This window comes from Gymnodraco acuticeps, unplaced genomic scaffold (assembly GCF_902827175.1).
Source record: "Gymnodraco acuticeps unplaced genomic scaffold, fGymAcu1.1, whole genome shotgun sequence".
Taxonomy (NCBI): domain Eukaryota; kingdom Metazoa; phylum Chordata; class Actinopteri; order Perciformes; family Bathydraconidae; genus Gymnodraco; species Gymnodraco acuticeps.
The window spans coordinates 529172-550315 of NW_022990741.1; the positions used below are offsets into that span (position 1 = coordinate 529172).

The following is a 21144-nucleotide window of genomic DNA, read 5'->3' on the forward strand; positions in this document are numbered from 1 at the left end:
CAACCAAAATCACGATGCTAACAAAGTGAATGATTTCCTGGTGATACTGCTTCTACCTGTCAGTGCTTAGATATTATCACGCTGAAAAAATGAATACAGAATTCCAACAAACTGTCATCAAATGTCTTTCTATTATAAATTTAGATGAAATGTATATCCCCATAATGACCTAAGCAATAAAGTCTATGGCTTTTACTTCTTTACCAGGCTAGTTACATGATGTTGTCTAAATTAAATTATGTCTCATTACATTACTATGTTTTAGCTTAACTTAACTGTAATATGTTCTTTCTACATTTCAAACCTCAGTTACTCTAATGTCTGTTAAAATATTAAAAAACTGTTTCATTATCACAGGTCAACTTCTTCGGTTTCACAGTAGCCCCTTGGCCACTGCTTCTTTGTTACCTGTTATAATTCAAATCAATATTTAGAAACATCTCAACATTCATCAAACAGTATCTTATCCCCAGATATGGAGCAGGTTAATTACATTCAATGCTCAATCCTTAAAAGAAAAATGTAAATTGTGAATTTTACAGCCATGTTGACATTTATACCTTATACTCACTCCCCCTTTTTACACATGAAATAATGTGTAACAAAAGCCTGTAATGGGAGGGGAACAAAAACTGTCAGGTAATTGGTTAGCGACATAACGAACATTATTATCATTATTTCCACAGTGAACACTTCAGTGAAAAGAAGTGTTCCTCTCCGTCCTTTAGGCCTAAAAGAAACAGAATCTTCAGATTGTAGTTTTACATTTGCAAACCGCCAACTCATGTGAGAGTAAAATATCACATGTGCGGTTTCCCCTTTTTGTGGAATTTTTAGGAAACCTCTCGTTTCCCTTGGAGCTCCAAAATAATATGTTAGTCCAAAAACATGCTTGGTTAGTTATTGTTTTAGAATCATGCAGTTACACTGATCACATGCCGGCATACATTCACACTCACACTGTCTGGTTGTCATGTCAAGTTTGGTCAGGTTCACCCCAGAGTCAGTCATCCACAGTGCCTTGTCAAGTTACACTGTCGGTCAGGGTCAAAGGTCAGTTGGTCTCCGTCTTTTTTGGCCATGTGTCGTGCTCTGCAGAGACTTTGACATTTCAGCATAGGCCAGTATCCTTTGTCTACAAAAATATGTCACGATTTCAACTATAATTTTCAAGATGATTCTCACTTGTCATTGGGACTTCCGCCTCCCACTTTTCCTGAAACTTGGTACAAAACTCACTTCCTTCGAGTACCACTACTAATTAAAATGTCTAATGATCTATTTCAGAAACTTTTGTACAATAACTATTATCTTGAGTCAAAACATTACTAGGATCTGTGTCGCTCTGCATTTCATAGCTCATTACAATTCTGGTCTACTTAAAAAACGATGTTAAACTCTTTAGCAGTGTGTGGAACCTTGGGTGTCCGAACATGCAACAATTACTCCCTCCTTTATCAAGGATTTAAAACCGAAGTCTGGTAATAACTATGCCACAATGGTGAAATCAACACTTTAGATTGGAATTTAATATGTGGCTTGGCACTAGCCATTAATACAAACAAAGATTTGTCCTATAGAGTGGTTCCTAAAACTATCCTTATAATGGTGATCAATATTGTAACCAATGAGATCACTACTTTATTCACACGTGAATAAAAATGTCTTAAAGAATGATTTGTTAACATGATGAAAATATTGAAGAATATGGTTCTACTCTGTCAGTGTGTTTTAGGATGATTATCATCTTACTTTAATAGTTTCCTCTTTACTGCTATTTTTAATTTATCAAATGATTAATAAATCTTTCTGTCTTTATGAAGTTAATTCAAGTTATTTAAATGTGCGTTTCGTGAATAAGTGTGTTTATGTGTAACTCACTCATTCCCGTTCTCCTTTCCTCCTCCCCTGGTTTTCTCAAGCCGTGACCCCGGCCTCCTCACTTCTAATCGACCATGCCAACTCCTCTGATTCTGTCTTCTCTTCAGTCCATCAGCTGTTGAATCCATCCGCTGTAACTTTTGTAGGCAGCCATTGGCCCAGTCACATCTGCAGCCCCATCATGCCACTGTTGTTGCACTCCTCCTTTACAGTCTCTCTGCTGTTTTTATGGAGGGCGGATTCTGCTCTCATGTCTATTGTGCCAAATCTCGCAGCGCAGTTTGGAACTTCATGTCCTGTTTGAGGGACCGATGAGAGTTTGCCTCTTTGTCAGCATACTGGTTTGGTTCTGGATGCCTCAGGTCGTTGTTGGTTCAGCTCTGGTTCTCTGTCTGTACGATGGAGAAGGAGGAGTCTCCTGTTGGGTTAGGTCTCGTTGTCTGCTTGGAGGGTCGGGATCAAAGCCTTTCTAACTCAGAGGGGGAGTCCAGGTCCCGGTACACATTACCTATAAGAAGTCTAGCACACTGATGTTAAATAAATCCAACCCTTTCCACTCTGTCTCTTTCTAATCATACTATCTGTCTTAGTTGTTAAATGCCATCTAAACAACATAATTAATGTCTACTTATGATATTACAAAAACTAACTCCAAAAATTGTTTCATCCATTGTTACATATTTACCCAACACAACTCCGAAATACTTACATGTTTCCAGCATCACATATTCCACACACTATGAAAGAACATCTCCATATCTTCTCTCATTTTAAATCCCACTGTTACTTCGAACAATAGTAAACCTGCAGAGCACACCAATCGGATCACAGTAATGAAATTTGAATCAAGTGTAGGCCTATGTCTTCTTTCTGAACATTTATTTATATTGTCTACATTGCAAACAGTTCGAGTGTAAAATGTGTTTTGCACAATGTATTTACACTCTACAGATTCTTGAGTTTACTCATCTCCTGGTGCTGTCGTTGTAAAAAATGTTCAATCCCTTATTGTTTTGTACCAGTTTACCAAACAATACCGGCCAGCAATGTAATGATTAAACTCTAAGCTCGCATAAGTTTCAAGGGTGTGATACCCCCTTTCAGCCACTAGATGGCAGCAGCAGAAATTTCAAGGGTGTGATACCCCCTTTCAGCCACTAGATGGCAGCAGCAGAAGTTTCAAGGGTGTGATACCCCCTTTCAGCCACTAGATGGCAGCAGCAGAAGTTTCCAGACAAAGGGAAACGCTCTACCTTGGTTTAATATATAACAGACCTCTGGCTTTAAGCTTTTAGCATTGGTCTGTTATTTAAACCCCAGTTTTAAACGGCGACTCGATCTGATATATCGAGTTTTCAGGTTTTGCCGTGCAGGATTCAAACCTCGCATTCACACAAACTGCACCATTTCTACGCCACTCAGGAATATTCACCTGCAGATCCGCGCCAAACTGCTCTATTTACGTCACGCAGGACTTCCGTCTACCTGTCGATCCACGTTTACGTTTTGTATATAACTTTCCTAACATAGTAAAATATGCATTGTATATTCCATTTAAACTATAAAAACACTGTGAAACGCCTACAGACAATCCTAAAGTTTTAGCGTATCCAATTACAGACAGGCGACTTTCATCGTCTGCTTACCTTATTTGCAAAGTTGCAGAGTCCTGCTGATTGTCTGAGATGTTTGAAAGCGTCTGAATTCTTCCTCCGCTTCGTTATCTCTAGACGTCGGGTCACCATTTTGTTGGGGATTTGAAGGGATATCTGATCCGCTTTTCAAATCTCCGCGCGTTCCTATGAAGCTGGTTATAATACAGGAAGGAATCCATATCTACAAAGTAACCGTTAACAATAATCTACTTTAATGGCAATATGACAATGCAATACAATCATTACAATACAACATGATATATTACAGTTATATTGCAATGCTTAAGGAGTAATGCCGGCTTACTCCTGCTCTAGTCCGCATACTGCAGAGCTACTTTCACCCGAGCGCAGCATGTGAAGAAGAGGCCGAACGCCAGGGATCCACCGGAGATATACCAGAGTAAGAAGGAGGGGTTTGGTGTTAGGTCAGCTGGTCATCTTTTCAGGTCATCTCATTGGGAGACGCAACGCAGCAGGAAACCAAACAGGCTCACTTTACAACCAAAGGTCTCAAGGCCTGCATACCTACACCTCCCCCACAGAGCCATAAAACCCTGTTTACTCCAACCAGCCCAGAATGTTTATAGCCATTTGTAGTCCTTACATTTATGAAAGGATAAAACAGAGAAATCAATATAAAACACAAACACAGGTATTGTTTGAACAGTATTCACTTAACTGCTACTATTGATAAGCACCAGAGAAACCCAAGAGACCTCTCTTAACCTCACAAACACTGCAGCTAGATCTAAGTTGAATGCAAATCAGGACATGCTCTCCCCTTCCCTGACAGCTCGTACCACGGGAGCCAGTGTGCGGCGGGGAAACCACCTGCTAGGACCAGGGGACGACATCAGGACGGACGTGGCCCTGGCAGACGTGGACTACTCGGAAGCAGCAGACTGGAGGAGCAGGACCCTGGAGACATCCTTACAGCAGACGACCCGGGAGGCATCATCAGCGGGCCGGAGAAGGAGGACCCTGGAGACATCTCTACAGCATCGACCCGGAAGCCGCCATCAGCGGGCCGGAGGACGAGGAGGAGGAAGACATCTCTCTAGCAGGCAGCCCAGAAGCTGCTGTCAGCGGATTTGGGGAGACAAAGACACGGCAAGCCGGGACGGCGCAGCAGAGGAGTCTACTTTGCTCTGATCAGTTCTACCCGTGAAGGGAAAGCTGCATCTCCCCCTCCCTATTAGCTGTCCTTGTGGGCTATTCCTCGGGGGGGGGGGGGGCTGATGATTCTAGCACTCAGCTACCCCCTCATGGTTCCTTCACTGCCATGGAAAGTGGTGTTCGGTCTCCATGAAGGTTTCAAGTACTCTGAATACCAGCTTAGGATGGATTTACGGACACAGTAGAAAAGAATGACCGTGGGTATATTTCAAAATGCCTTGTCTAAGTTTATCTCTGGAGAAGGAGATAAAAAGGGGGATTTGTAGAGTTATATTTGTATTTATTCATGTTAGCAAACTATGGATAAGCTTAAAATGAGAATAATTTGGGTAAAACTGTGAGCTGCATTTGGGGCCTGTTGACATGTGTTTTTGAGGACAAAGGAAGATGGGGGAAGGGGAGAGCATGTCCTGATTTGCATTCAACTTAGATCTAGCTGCAGTGTTTGTGAGGTTAAGAGAGGTCTCTTGGGTTTCTCTGGTGCTTATCAATAGTAGCAGTTAAGTGAATACTGTTCAAACAATACCTGTGTTTGTGTTTTATATTGATTTCTCTGTTTTATCCTTTCATAAATGTAAGGACTACAAATGGCTATAAACATTCTGGGCTGGTTGGAGTAAACAGGGTTTTATGGCTCTGTGGGGGAGGTGTAGGTATGCAGGCCTTGAGACCTTTGGTTGTAAAGTGAGCCTGTTTGGTTTCCTGCTGCGTTGCGTCTCCCAATGAGATGACCTGAAAAGATGACCAGCTGACCTAACACCAAACCCCTCCTTCTTACTCTGGTATATCTCCGGTGGATCCCTGGCGTTCGGCCTCTTCTTCACATGCTGCGCTCGGGTGAAAGTAGCTCTGCAGTATGCGGACTAGAGCAGGAGTAAGCCGGCATTACTCCTTAAGCATTGCAATATAACTGTAATATATCATGTTGTATTGTAATGATTGTATTGCATTGTCATATTGCCATTAAAGTAGATTATTGTTAACGGTTACTTTGTAGATATGGATTCCTTCCTGTATTATAACCAGCTTCATAGGAACGCGCGGAGATTTGAAAAGCGGATCAGATATCCCTTCAAATCCCCAACAAAACATAAACAATCTAAAACAATATGTAAGTTGTAGCATAAAACCGTAGGTATGCAATGTGGAAATGTCATACAAATATTTGTTATCATACATTTTCAAAAAGACATCTTTGAGAGGGGCAAAGATTAGCAAAAGAAAACGTTAGGTCAGACCAATTACCCTAACCCAGCGTTTCTCAAAGTGTGGGGCGCGCCCCACTGGTGGGGCGCAGAGATGTGATAGGTGGGTCGCGAATGGACGCGATGAACGAGAGATTTTTTTTTTTTATTTAAAAAAAAAATGTTTTGGACCTCAGGCCAGAATTGAACCTGGGTCCTCGCGGGCGGTAGTGGATTATTACAGCCGGAGACTCGCGACGGCGGTGGACTTTCACAGCACCGCTGCACCGGACCTGCCGGAGCCGCCAGAGCCTCGCAACGGCGGGTGTTTGCGGCGGCGGATGCGGTACCGGCGCAGCGGCGTTGTGAAAGTCCACGGCCCACCTATGCCAGAGCCAGCGGCCCACCAACGGCAGCGGCCCAACGGGAAAAGTCCCGAATCTCCTGATGGCCAATCCGAGCCTGCTCACACACACACAACTGAAACCAAAGTCATTTGCAGACATATGCAAACATCTCTCATACACACATGTGAAACGCTCTCACACACAGACACAACAGCGTTGCAGTCAGGAAGAAAAGCAATGTGGAGCGGCACCTCACCACTTCATAACGAGTTTAACCGTGACACTTTTCGAAATCCCGTTTGTGTCCCCCTATTTTACAAATAGGCCTATGTTTATTATTATCTTTTAACGCAAGCCATCATCGCCACGGAGGAGCACACAGCCTCTGTGAGCGAGCGAGCGAGACACAGAGACAGAGAGAGAGAGAGAGAGAAAACACACCTTTATCTATTTAATATAGCCTAGTTGTACACAATAAAGTGAGAAATCATTCCAATGTGTACTATAGGACAGTAAACAGTTTAAAAGGGGAGTGATTAGTAATGCATAAATAAAAAGACAGAATGCTAACTAGGTAACATAAGATAAGAATAAACCAGTTTAAATGATTTGTTATTGGTTGAGATCATATTCTAAAGATGTTTGGATTATTGAAAAGTATACAGCTCCCTTTCATAGAGTGTTGAGAGATGTATCCATAAATTCATTTTGTGCTCAAAGTGCACCAGATTGATGCATTTAACTTCAACATTTAAAAAAAAAAATCATACATTTTCTTTTCACTGCAAACGGGTCCCACAGACCCAAACAGCACACAAAGGTTAAAGGTAAGCATATAATAATGTTAAAATGTGCTAAATATATACACTGCAAAAAAACTGAAAAAGAGGAGTAAAAGTAGCTCACGACTTGTTTAATTTTTTTGAAAGTAGCTCTCATCCTAAAAAAGGTTGGAGACCCCTGTTATAGAACGATACATTTGACCATTTAAGCTTGGCCTACCATTTCATTGGAGCGGCGAGGAACAGGTGTTCAAAGTGGGGAATGCCAGAAAAAGTTTGAGAACCACTGCCCTAACCCTAGCTCCTCCCAGACACACACACACACACACACACACACACACACACACACACACACACAACACACACACACACACACACACACACACACACACACACACACACACCACACACACACACACACACACACACACACACACACACACACACCACACACACACACACACACACACACACACACACACACACACACACACACACACACACACACACACACACACACACACACACACACACACACACACACACACACACACACACACACACACACACACACATACATATACATACATATATATACACACACACACACACACCGTTCTGTGCCCAGGTTGAGGAACAGCTGGCTGATGGCCTCCAGTGCCTCCCCCTCCTGACCCCGGTCCCCTGTGCTCTGCAGCAGCGCCACCTGGTGCTGGCTGTAGACGATACACTGGGCCTGGTCCGGGCTCTCACACCCGTACAGAAGGCTCAGGTGTCGGGTCGCAGAGAGCTGGCCTGGCAACGAGGGACAGTCCAGTTCAGTTCAATGCATCGAAGAGCAACGTTATGCATGTTGAGGACCACACCTTTGTGTTAAAGACTTTTACTTAAAATAGGCTATTTTCAAATCAGTTTTTGCCTTGGCACATTTCTTCTGTTCAAACCTACAGTGCTACTGCAGTGTGCATTAGTAAAGAGCAGCACATAGTAGCATTTACATACTGTACTGCAGTTCAATTTCTCCGAAGACACACATCATAATAAAACCTTGGTTGGATGTTGAACCAGGAAGTACCTCGGCAAAATCTAAACAACGTGTTTGTGTGAACTTTTTAAAGAACATTCATAAACATTCATCTGTTTGTATCTTGCAAATTATTTATCTAATATATCTTATTCCATGTACTTGTATATAGACTCTTCTAAAAACATTTCTAAACATTCTCTTGCACTATTTTATCTGTTTTATTTGTTTTATGTCCTATATATACAGTATTCATGTTGCACTGTTGGAGGAGCCTGTGACTTAAGTTTTCCATTGCAATAGCTACGCTGTAGCTACTGTGCACATGACAATAAAGTCTTGAATCTTGTGTCTATACTTACAGTCTAGCAGGTTAACATTGATAGCTAGCAAAAGAGCCCACTCGTAGCATCCTTTCCCAAAGTCCAGCTCCTGCTGCTTCACATAGTGCTGACCCAGCTCCAGCAGCACGGTGATGAAGTCAGCCTCATGCCCTCCTTCCTCCAGCTCAGAGAAGAGCTGCACAGCCTCCGTCAGGTGTCTCTGGGCTAGTCTTTTAGCTCCAGCCTTCAGACACAACAGTCCTTCAAGAAGAACAACAGTCACCCACAGAACCAGAGTCCATTCATGTGTCTAGAAGTCTATTCTATCTTACCTAGGTTAGCCTGAGCTACAGCCCAGTTTGGCATGTCCTCATACTCTTGGCAGATGTCCACAGCAGCCTGATAGCTCTCTGCTGCCCTCCGGAGGTCACCCATGTATCGAAGTGCAACACCACGCATGTTGAGGACCACACCTGTATGTTAAATTAGAGACATTTACTTCAGCTGTTTGGAAATAGCCTGTTTTCAAATCGGTTTTTGCCTTGCCTTCACACTGATTATTGTTTTTTAATGAAGACACATCTTTAAAAAGTCTGCACATTTCTTCAGTTCAAAAGTAAAGAGCAGCACATGATAGCATTTAAATATTGGAGTAAAACGATTCCTTTGGTTGGATGTTTAACCAGGAAGTACTTTTGCAAAATCTAAATCACTGTTAAGTAATCACTTTTCTAAGGACCTTTCTGTGGACTAAATAGGGAAAAGGACATCAGGAAACACGGTCGACTTTTAGCCTCGGAGATAGTGCTAGAATACCAGGGCAATCATTCATAGAAAGCAATGATTAAAATGTTCATTAATCTAGCTTAGTTTGTTAGCAAGGTACTAGATTGCTGGTTTCAGTGAACAATGACAGTTACAATGGTGTATTTGACTGTAGTTCAAAATTGTAAATTTCCCCTTAGATACTAGAAACATTTACTTGCCCCCTCTCAATCCCTCTGACTGTTATTTTGAACACATAAAGACTTCCACAGACCTTCCTGAGGGGTCGTGCAGTGTTCTGGCATGGAAGCTAGGACCAAATCCAGGACATCCAAAGCAACATCTGGCTGATGATTGTCAATGTGAAGCCATGCCAGCCAGGTGAGGGCACTGTTTCTTTCTGGGACGGAGATGCAGAGTGAGGGTCCGTTGTTGTTGATCAGAGTATGCATGCGGCAGATGGCCTGTCCAACCATTGAGTTCTTGCAAAACAGTTGGCTGAGACAAACAGTAATCCGATGACCCAGAACATGGTATCGATCACTTCCTTCTCCTTGGATAGAAGAAAGGGCTTGGTGTAAATATGGAGCCACTTTAGATGGGATAGAAGCTTCCTGTTCTGTGAACTCATACAGTTTGTTGACATTGTCCATAGCTAGTGCCATGCTGCTGAGACAGTCTGTCAGTGTAGCAGAGGGCTGCAGAGAAGCTCTCCTGGCTGAACTGACACTGAGGTGGGGGAGCTGGAGTTCGCTGTAGATCCTTCCCAGTGTGAGGTACTCCTGACTGGGAGAGGTCCCCCAAGTCCTTTGAGCTTCACCAGAAAGAACAAGTAGTCTTTCAAGATAAGGAACAACTCGTAATCCTTCAGCATGAGTCAAGTGGTGCTTCGCCAATTGGTAACAAGCCCGGGCCTCCGCCATTTGGTTGTGAGATAGAACAGCTTTCTTGAGGATGTATTTAAGAGCGGAGTTGTCTTCTAAACATGCCAGGCAGTCTGGGATTCCAAATAGCAAGGCAACGAGTCGTTCGGCCAGAGCAAAGAAACTCTCAGTATTTTTCTGCAGGAGGTAAATGGGAACCAGTCTTGAGTAGATGCTGGCCAACAACCTGAGGTCCGTGAAGCCCTCTCGTGGCACGCTGAGGGCTTCCTCCAAGTAAACCCGGGCCTGGCTGAACTTCAACCTCCCAGCACAAAGCTTACCCAACAGAAAACACAACCGAGTATGCGGCCAATAGAGTCGCTTCTTCCTGGCTGTTTCCCTAGCAACACCCAGGAAGGCAATCAACTCATCCTCGTCAGAGTGACCGGTGAAGATGGAGGAGGCGAGGAGTTCTGAACCCAGTCCATACAGGACGCCAAACTCTGCTCTGTAGTCTCGTCCCTCCAGGAAAGAGAGGAGGGGGATGAAGTTCTCGGTATTGGTGTTTCCTTCGACCACTGGGTGGACCGTGAAGCACGGAGGGATGGGGTTCTTTGATTCTGTTGCAAGGTGCGGTTCCTTTAGAGTCCCGTTAACGGTCACTACAGGATCTGGTGATGAGTGTTTTCCCTGATCAAGTATCCTCTGAATATTTCTCTTAAGGTCAGTCTGAGCATCAACTTTGCTTGAAGTGCCGACTGCAAAATGAAAATCAGAAATAGAGAATATGTAATACAGAGTGGACAATACTTTTAGATATATTAACGTGACATTTACTGTAGATGTCAATACATACGTGATTTTTTTTTCTCAGAGTCTTGGCAACTCATCGTATCTGGGATTGAACAAACCAAAGTACAAAAAGAGAATGAGGAAACCCAGTGAAACCTCAACAACTGTCTATCTGGACATGGTATGAGTCTGATTGAATCCTATTGATATTTGACAATTTCTTAAGATTTTGTTCAGTATTACCAACATTTTTCAATGAACCTTATCAACCACTTTCTGACTGATTGCCATGACATTTGACACAAACATGTATGTCATCTATATGATGAAAGCCTTCTGGCTAACTGGTGTTTGTTTTTCTATAGGCAATGACAACATTATTACTTTGCTTGGAATACTTGTTGGGTTTTTGACCTGTGAGTTTGCAGCGTTTTTGTCTCACCAAGTTTGTATTTCTGACCGGTATCATATTGGGATTTCTTCTGCAGTAACGCAGTTGTTTCCTCTAAGACTTTGTCCTCTTGCACACTGAAGAGTGTTCTTTCCTCTCCATCCAAAAAAATATCTTCTGACCTGGAAAGGTGACCACGTAAGAACAAGATATTATACTCTATTGCAAATCAATTTAACAACAGCTAACTCTGTGATATTGGTAAACTCACTGGGTAATGTCAGTGGAGGGTTCCACCAGGCTTGTCTTCACCAGACCCACTTCTCCTGTGGCCTCCTTCCTCCCTGTGAACCACTCAAAACAAGACACCAGAAGTCCCACGATGATGATGCGATCACCAGGGGCCACGCTCAGCTCATCTGGGCCCCCAGCATCGTACTCCATTGTGGCAAGACAGGTTCCTCTGGCTGAACAAAAGAGATTGGATAAATTGCCACTGTACTTTATTACAATAAAGTACAGTGGAGTATTCAGAAGAGCTCACTGAAAAAACTGAACCGTATTAGGTTAGTTGAAAGCAATAATATTAAGTTTAAATAAAAAAATATTAGGTTCAACTTATTACTTATTACTTTTCCCCGTACTTTTCCCGTTTGGTTCCGTTAGTACCCCTTATGTCGCGTTCACACAAAAAAGAGTACTTAGTGCCGGGAACTTTTATCCCCATTTTTAGTGTCTGCTAGAGAGGTGGTACCAAAAAAGTACCAAAAAAGTACCAATTTCTATTGGCTGGGCGAATTGCAAACCACGCCCCTGAAACGTTTTTTGAAGCCGCCATTGTATTTGCTGGCATTAGCATTAGCATTAGCCCCGCGCACCAACGGAGAGAGAATAACTTATGGCAACACAAAAAAATCATGGGAGCGGTGGAGATGAGGAGGTTTCGGCGTTCTGGCGATTTACTCGGAAGTAACTTCCGGCCGGGGACTTTGGGTGGCAGTATACGAGAGTATAAGAAGACGAAGTGACGTCAGCGGCTCATTTGCGTAATCTTCCCTCAGGGAAAAGTACTCCGGTGTGAACGCGATTGGTACTTAGTGCCCTGGGGTACTTAGTGCCGGGGCACTAAGTACGGCACAGTACTTGGTGTGAAAGCGGCTAATATTATTGCTTTCAACTAACCTAATACAGTTAGGTTAAATGTGTTGAAGTCAATGTTTCAGTTTTTTCAGTGCTGAATAGTTTTTTTTGTACTCAAATGTTAAAATCTGTGGCCTTAAAGGACTTGAAGTGTCAGTTGATGTGTGTGCAGGTAAAGTGGTTGAGATGTCAGTTGGACAGTCGTTACAGAGGGAGGATTTCCTCTCAGTTTAATTGTTGAAGACCCAATGTGAAAAGCAGTTTAAATCTCAGTTGTGGAGAGAGGGGGAAAAGGCAAACATTTTCAAAGAAATACTAAAGAGATTAAAGTTTAAAGTAAAGAAGAGGCATCTTGAAATGATACTAGTGTTAGAAATTGAAACGCGTTTAAAAGATTCAGGCAATATGTAAGTATGGCTGACAGGTACAAACGTGCAAAAGCGGCCCAAAACTCTCCCTTTAGGAGAAACTCGCTGCAGCTTCAGAAACAATGCAAATGTGAAAATCCAAATGTGCCAAAAGACCTCTAAATTAAGAAATATCTTCACCAACTTGACAAAGCATGCACATGGTTTACTTAAAATGTGGCATTAGGCACGTTCACACCGCAGTACTTTTCCCACTTTAGTTCCGAAATGTCGCGTTCACACCAAAAAAATCCGGAACCAAAATGAGTTCATCAGAACCTTTTTACCCCCTTTTCGTCCCTGCTAGAGAGCAGGGACTTTCGTGGGAGAAAAAGGTTCCTATGTCTGATTGGCTGGGCGGATTGCAAACCACGCCCCGTCAAACTCCCAAAAAGTTTTGTGAAGCCGCCATTTTATTATCCTCGCATTAGCATTATTAGCATTAGCATTATCCCAGCGCAGAAACGCAGAGAGACTAACTTATGGCAACACAAAAGAAAACGGGAGCGGTGGAGATGAGGAGATGAGGAGGTGTCGGCGTTCTGGCGATTTACTCGGAAGGATGAAGTGGTTTGCGGCCTGCCAGTAAACCCAAAGCTGAAGAAGAAGAAGTGACGTCAGCGGCTTCATTTGCCTAATCCTCCCCCAGGGACTTATTCCGGTTATTTAGTTCATGAGAACTAAAGAGTTCTGATGAACTAAGTTCTGATGAACCTTTGTGGGAAAAGTACTGCGGTGTGAAAGCACCTATTAATGAAACACTGCAAATACAAAATGCTGCATTCCAAAATAAACCTGCAATAAAGAAAAAGGTTTTATACTTGCATTGTTTCTGAAGCTGTAGTGTTTGGGCTGTTGTAGCTCCTTTGCCCAAGTCAGCTACCGTATATAATCAAATTGAGCCCTCAATATAAAGGTGTGTTCATAATTCAAACAGATTCTTTATCTTATCTTACCAAACTGCAGAGGGAAGTCACAGGAGGGTTTCCCATCACCAACTAAAATGCCCTCTGCACAGGATTTGAGAAACCACCTGTGGACAGATCGTATCATGTGAGAACTTTATATTTGATTGTTTGTTCACAGATCAGTGAGACATACTTGTATGAGACTGTATTGAGCCCATAATGTGACTCACTGATAAAAAGGGATGACGGGCTTCACAGCAGGTCTGGGTGCAGTGCCTCGGCCTCCATCAGTCAGGCAGAGCATGGTCCACCCTGAGCCCAGGAAGGGGGGCTCGAACTGGGCTATGTCCCCCTGCTCCAGGTACAGGTCCCCTCCAGAGGTGGAGCTGTCGAACATCTGGTTGGTGCTACAGCTAGCAAAGAAAGACCCTAAAGATAGCCATGTGAACTGTCAGCATGTCATATATTTATTTATTTAAAATTGTCAGTTGCATGTGATTTGTTAAAAGATCATTATTGGTTCAAATCAGTGTTTTCAACTTTTTTTTTTTTTCAAGTGACTTAATGACACGTTTTCATTTTGTATTGCTGTTGACTATCACTCCGATTTTTGTCCAGGACCCAGTTCTGCCTTTTTCATCTTCAAATATTTATCCATCTCTGTTTGTCTCCATCGACATCACTTAATTCTACTGTCTTAAATTAACATCATTATCGCGCTACCTACTGCCACCCACTGGCATGGAAGAGTATTTCATTAGCCAGCCACTACATTGAAGGCACAGACGCTTAACAAACTATCTGCAGTAACTTAATAATATTTTTGGGGACCGATTAAGTGCAATTTGTTAATTTCCCACGGCACACTTGACAATCTCTCACAACACACTGGTGTTGAACACAGTGGTTCAAAATCACTGGTTTAATTACAGCTCTTGGGTATAGAATGTTTCCACTTTCCCCACCTTTTAGAGGCCACTATTAGCTATTGTTAGTGCTGTCCCCTACCTTCCTGCATGAGGATGCCTTTGTAGATCAGGCTGAGGGTCTCCTCCTGAATGGAGACCTGGATCCTGATGTCCTCCTCCAGAGAACTGAGACAAAACCTCTGGTCTAACAACAGATCCTCCATACAGCGACCCAGGAAACCTGCAGCACAGGAGGAAGAAGTGATACTATGAACAGACCTATTCTTTAACACACTTTCTGAACTATAACCACTGGCATTATGTTTGCTAGCAGCAGCAATAGCGGTATTAGCATTATCATTACTACCCAGTACTCCATACAGTAGGTCAGAAATATGAAAAATACAATTACATTTTTCTCTTTTGCACTTTAGCCTTATTTTAAATACCTACCAATTGTGTAATATGTGGTGAACTTCCATATTTCTTCAAATGTTTTGAATGTGACAAAAATTATATTTTCTTCACTGTTGATGGAGATCAGATGAGTAGACAGCTCCTGTAGACAGAGAGAGAGAAAACAAAATGTAGTATAATTTAGCTATAATAAAGAAAACAAATGTATTATTAAGGAGTGGCTTAAGAAGTTTCTTTGGATATTCAGATATTTAGAGTCAACCACAACCAATATGAAATTAACTTATAACTAGTGAAAGGGTATTGATCTGCAAGGATCAGTCGCATCAATGTAATCACAAACTATTTTGAAGATTTAGATTTCCTTTCGTTTCTGTTTTATAACTTATTCTTAGGGTTTCGAATATATATTGTTTATGTTTAAGCAACCATTTTAACACAACACTTGAAGCAGTCCTGCAAACCAAGCAGACAGACAGCCTTTACAAACCCAGTAATTCATAACTTGTTGAGAAACTGGACTCTTGTACAGTGTAAAATGCCAGGAGTGTGTGTGTGTGTGTGTGTGTGTGTGTGTGTGTGTGTGTGTGTGTGTGTGTGTGTGTGTGTGTGTGTGTGTGTGTGTGTGTGTGTGTGTGTGTGTGTGTGTGTGTGTGTGTGTGTGTGTGTGTACCATGAACAGAGCGTTGACCTCGGTGCTGTCAGCTTGCAGAATGCGCAGTTTCCCTCTCAGCATTTCCTGTGTCTGCTCGTCTGCAGGAAGACTCTCGGGACCCCCGACCACATCCAGCAGCACGGGCAGAGCTACACACACACACACACACACACACACAGAAAGAGAGAGAGAAAGAGAGAGAGAAAGAGAGAGAGAAAGAGAGAGAGAAAGAGAGAGGGAGAGAGAGAGACAGGCAGGCAGACAGACACACACACAGACAGAGAGACAGAGAGACAGAGAGACAGACAGACAGACAGACAGACAGACAGACAGACAGACAGACAGACAGACAGACAGACAGACAGACAGACAGACAGACAGACAGACAGACAGACAGACAGACAGACAGACAGACAGACAGACAGACAGACAGACAGACAGACAGACAGACAGACAGACAGACAGACAGACACAGACAGACAGACAGACAGACAGACAGACAGACAGACAGACAGACAGACAGAGACACACAGACAGAGACAAACAATAATGAAGGTTCACTCACTACATATCCTGGTCTCAGATCTTATTAACCACATTAATGTAACCCTTAAACATCAAAATGTGTATATCAGTCACAGCTGCTGAACTGAATGTAAATTAACATTATCCACCCTATGTGAGTGGATTACAAAACCAAATATTTCATTAAAATGCTGATAAATGTCATGTTTGAGGTACTGTCCATAACTGTGTCACTTGCAACCAGTGTTGTAAAGTACATTTACTCTTTACTAAAAAAATATAGGTACTTGTACTTCACTTTTTCCACATTATGCTACTTTATACTTTTAAATCCACTACATTTATTTTTCATATTAAATTACTAGTTACTTTGCAGATTTAGGTTATTAATATCAAATATAAATCATTATCAAATATTATTATTGGTTAAGCTAACCAGCAGTATAAAGTAATTCAAATAAACCCCCATTTTACCAAGAGCAACATTGAAGGGATGAACACATTAATGCATCAATTATTGTATTACAATCATTTCAAATATATGTTGCCTAAATGGGCCATTCTGCAAAACAAGTATACTTTTGGTACTTAAAGGTGGGGTGGGTAAGTTTCAGAAACCGGCTCGAGATACACTTTTTGTTATATTCCATGGAATGCTCTTAACATCCCGATAGCAATGAATATCTTAAGTGCTTTGACAATAAATCCATTAAAAAATGTCGCCGCCCGGCTAAACGGATTGGATTGTCTATCTGTCAGCCTTCCATCTCGTGCACGCACAAATGTATCTCGTGCCCTCATTGGGCGTGCCCTCATTGGGCGTGCATTGCAGCAGTACTTCAATGACTCACCAGCAACAGACGGCCACTTTCACCAGTCTGCTGACGTCGTGTGCGCGTTCGTGTGTGTTGGAGGAGGTGCTCTGTAAGGAAGTCTGAAGGAAGGGGCGGATTATTTTCGGCTGTGTACTTTCAAATGTTAGTGCACTTGAGCCGGTTTCTGAAACTTACCTACCCCACCTTTAAAGTGTTTTTTGATGCGTATACTTTTTCAAATTTGACTTAAGTACAATTTTGAATGCCGGACATTGACTTGTACCTGAATACTGAATGATTGGACTCCCCTCTGCTCAGTGTTGCATGAGAAATATCACATAGCATGTAAAGGTGTCTCAGTTATAGGTGCCATAAGGAGACCAGGAAGTGTATTATAGCCCATTTTAAATGTAACTTTAATTACTTAGCTACTCAGTAAACCTGCATAAAAAAGGTCAACTGCAGTAAAGCACATCTTCATGAGTATTTTAATGACATCAAATGCAGTTAGATGAAACTACCTCTCTTGTTGATCTTTGCTAAAAAAGAACAAACATGAATGACCTGAGGCGTTTGCTGCAGTTGTAAAAACACCTAACCAAGTTCAGTGTTATAATGAAGGTATGTATTTCAAATACAAATACTAATTGGTTGATATAAGTGGTTCAAGAAAAGTAGGTTTATGTGTTTGAGCTCCTGCACTACCTGAGCTCATCTTGTGATTTCAGCAGATGATGAGCACCTGACAGATGAATCAGTGACTCCAGAGGAACTCAGGTTCAAGGTATAAAACACTTCAAATTCTCCCACATGACTTTTACTCATGTCATGTGATTTCTTGTGACTCGTCCAGGTGGAGAGAGATTTATTTCTTTACTCGTGAAATATCCTCTCCAACAAAACTGCAAGGGGTGACTTCAGTGCCCCCTTTGTTGCTTTGGGAAATAATATGAAATATGTGATTATAACATTAAGAGACTACAGCCACTGTGAGGCTGTATAGGCACAGCTGCAGTGGTGGAAGAAGTACTCAGGTAAAAGAGTACAAATACTCTGTTAAATGTAAAAATTACTTAAGTCGTAAATCTCAATGTATGCATTATCTAAAGCGAATATTTTCGAAAAACTATTCCACTGGTTTATAATTAGTAATAGATTAATGTGTCTATCATTTTGCAGCTGTTGGATGACATAGCATTAATATGTTATACTGCAAGGTATTTACATCCATAAAAGTACATTATAGTGTGTTAGTTGATTTAATGTGTCTATTAATAATAAAATCTAGCAAAGGTTACTAGTAACTTATGTTGTCAATGTCAAATGAATGTTGCGAGCAAAAAGTCGAATATTTGCTGCTAAAATGTTGTAGAGTATAAATTGGCATACAATGAAAATACTCAAGTAAAGTACATGTTCCTCAAAATGTACTTAAGTACAGCACTTGAGTAAATATACTTAATTACTTTCCACCACTGCACAGCCGTGCTTTGAGCTAAATGCTAACTGAAGCATGATACCATACTAACATGCTAACAATGCTTTCATGCCGCTATTAAGCAGGTATGACGTTTACCATCCTAGCTTAGCACATTAGCATGCTAACATGTGTTTATCAGTGTATAACACAAAGCAGCCTACAGCTGAGACTGATGGGAATGGCATCAGTTTACGGATGTGTAAGGTCCTCTCAGGTTAACTTTGTTTTGGCAATTTTGTAATTCCTCTCTTATATCGTTACGCCTCTTCTCGTTCCAGAGTCACCACTCTGGATTGTTCCTCACCTGTGTATCATCTCAGTTAGTCTCCATGTGCCCCTGTGTGTCTGGTGTGTGTCTCCACTCCACTCGGTACCAGTTCCTCTTTGTACCTCCGAGTCAAGTGTTCCAGCAGTTTCTCCCAGTGATTAGTGTTTATCGTGTACCTAAACTTACTACGTTTCCTGACCCAGTTTTGCCTACTCCTCGTCTGTTTTGGGTTCCTGTCTTACGTATCAACTGTGTCCCGAACTTTGCCAAGTATATACTGTCTTTTTTAAAGCCTGTGTTTCTGAGCCTGCTGTTGAGTCCATTAACTGAGCTCACTCCAGCTGTTGCAGAAAGTCATTAGGATTCATCTTCTGTATCAACTTTTATGGCAATATTTCAAAAAGGTGTTATTTTTCTAGATGGAATCAATTGATTATTTATGTGATCTGGTTAGCCACGATTAGCAATGGTCAATATACCCTTAACCATTCAATAGCCACATATGGTAAAGGTTAGGATAGTTGGCTGGATGGTAACCCTTATGTTGCAAAGCTCTAGCACAAACATTGAGATTAGGCATTGACCTCAAAACATCAGAAAAGCTCTCCTAGTCCTGCCAGAGTTTTCAAAGATTTAGAGTAACCATCTAAACACGAGCGGAGTGTTCCAGTCTCTTACCTGTTGGGAAGTTTTCCTCACATATGGAGACAGTTCTCTTCAGACTTGCAGAATCTCTGGAGAATCCACGCACTGTTAGAAACATGAAGAAGTGAACGTGACCAACATGGCAAGAGGCTTACTTTTATTTTAAGCACAGAGCTTGTGGCTTGTGGGTTAGGGTCTTCAAGGTGTCACTGTTGATGAGAAAGCAAGTACATCTGGGATGTATGAGTGATTATTAAAATAATATCATTGGTTTCATGTTTGCTTCACTGTACAGATATGTTTGGCAGAGTTTGACCATAGCAGCAGCAATGTTGACATCACAACTTGTTTGGAGCCAGTCGGTTGCACAAGTGTGTTATGGGAAACTGAAGTATCCAGTGTGACACTACATTATGTCCAGCAATACACATAATATTATAATATTCATAAATTATTGAGCTTTTAATGAATTTGAAAGGTTTTAAACATTATAGCTAACCAGACTTTTATTATTTAAATGCAGCTCTTTTAAACTGGAGGGGATCCACAAGGATTAAGGATAAAATCACATCTACGCCATAGCCTGTTTTAATTATAAATACTATTTGTTATTAGGGTGAATACTCAGGGATAGTTCATGTATTATATTGTCCATTAGCCAATTATAACTGGTACATTATAGATTACTTTTTAAATACACAAAATACTTTTATTTAACTCATAGATCACGACTTTTTTAAATGTTGTGTATTAACAAAAAATGATCATATGATATTGCTCCTACACAGTGGTGGAAAAAGTATTACAATTCTTTACTTGAGTAAAAGTACTAATACCACACTGTAAACATGTGCACTTTCAAGTAGTAGGCCTACTGCATCGAGAATAGTTTAAGTAAAAGTACTGAATCTGTAAAATAAATGTAGTGCAGTTATGCGTTTAAATGAAAATACAAAGTACCTCAAATGTGTAGAGTAATTCATGGCTCCTATATTATAAGTATGAGTACAGATACCTATTCTGCCGTGCCGGAGTGACTTCTCCTCCCGGTGCTGGCCTTCGGTAGAGCTCTTCCTCCGGTACCTGCCGGTGTCTCGGTCCGGCCGGGAAGACATGTCCGATACAACCGTTCGGTCCCCGGGGATCAGTGAGCAGCTCTCCGTCACATGCCCTGCACCGAGCTGTCTACTACTCTCCGTATGAGAGGCGGGAGTCAAGCTGACCCATAACATCCTGATGTGTCCTTTCAAAATAAAAGTCCCATTGACAAAAACGTTTGACCTCAGTTTACATATAAGCCAACCCAGTCTCACGGCATTTCGTGTTCACCAACACGATTTGCCCCTTTTTTTTCGTGTTGCACAGCACGATTTTAAAAGCAATGTATTTCTACTGCCTGCAGCACGTCTTTTTCTCCGGTCGGGTCGTGGGAGACCGGAAGCTGTGTGGTTCAGAAAAACATGTTCTTACTCAATATCAAGCCACAATTATTGCTTTTATTTTAAATCGTATAATTTCGGACTTTTGTTGCCGTCTGTGAGGAAAATAAATGGGGCTCAGAGCCTCAGAATACGGAAATCTGTATTTTTAAATATTTGTTTCCTTCTAATTCGTTATTCTTTTCAAAATAACACACTGTTATTTACTCACCAATAACACACAATTATCCTTGCTTTTATTTATTGGTTTAATTCCATAATCTCGGGCTTTTTTGGCGTCCGTCAGGAACTGAATTTCAAAATAAAAATAACCGGAAACAGACGTAGGCCTATAAGGGACATTTCGAGCATCAT

At 41.7% G+C, this 21144-nt stretch overlaps 1 protein-coding gene across 1 annotated transcript in view; it reads right to left on the minus strand.

Annotated features, from left to right (window-relative positions):
* The window catches only part of LOC117556570 (SH3 domain and tetratricopeptide repeat-containing protein 1), a 37368-nt gene extending 16812 nt beyond the window's left edge, over positions 1–20556 (minus strand). The window contains exons 1-14 of the mRNA XM_034231953.1: positions 20367–20556; positions 19385–19456; positions 15637–15767; positions 15000–15105; positions 14647–14787; positions 13869–14067; positions 13687–13763; positions 11455–11650; positions 11235–11365; positions 10857–10895; positions 9412–10758; positions 8705–8845; positions 8412–8633; positions 7640–7820 (exon numbers count right to left, since the gene is read on the minus strand). Coding sequence (XP_034087844.1) covers positions 7640–7820; positions 8412–8633; positions 8705–8845; positions 9412–10758; positions 10857–10895; positions 11235–11365; positions 11455–11650; positions 13687–13763; positions 13869–14067; positions 14647–14787; positions 15000–15105; positions 15637–15767; positions 19385–19456; positions 20367–20466 — 3083 coding nt within the window. The 5' untranslated portion in view covers positions 20467–20556. The remainder of the gene's footprint in view (positions 1–7639; positions 7821–8411; positions 8634–8704; positions 8846–9411; positions 10759–10856; positions 10896–11234; positions 11366–11454; positions 11651–13686; positions 13764–13868; positions 14068–14646; positions 14788–14999; positions 15106–15636; positions 15768–19384; positions 19457–20366) is intronic.
* Between the last annotated feature and the right edge of the window lie 588 nt (positions 20557–21144).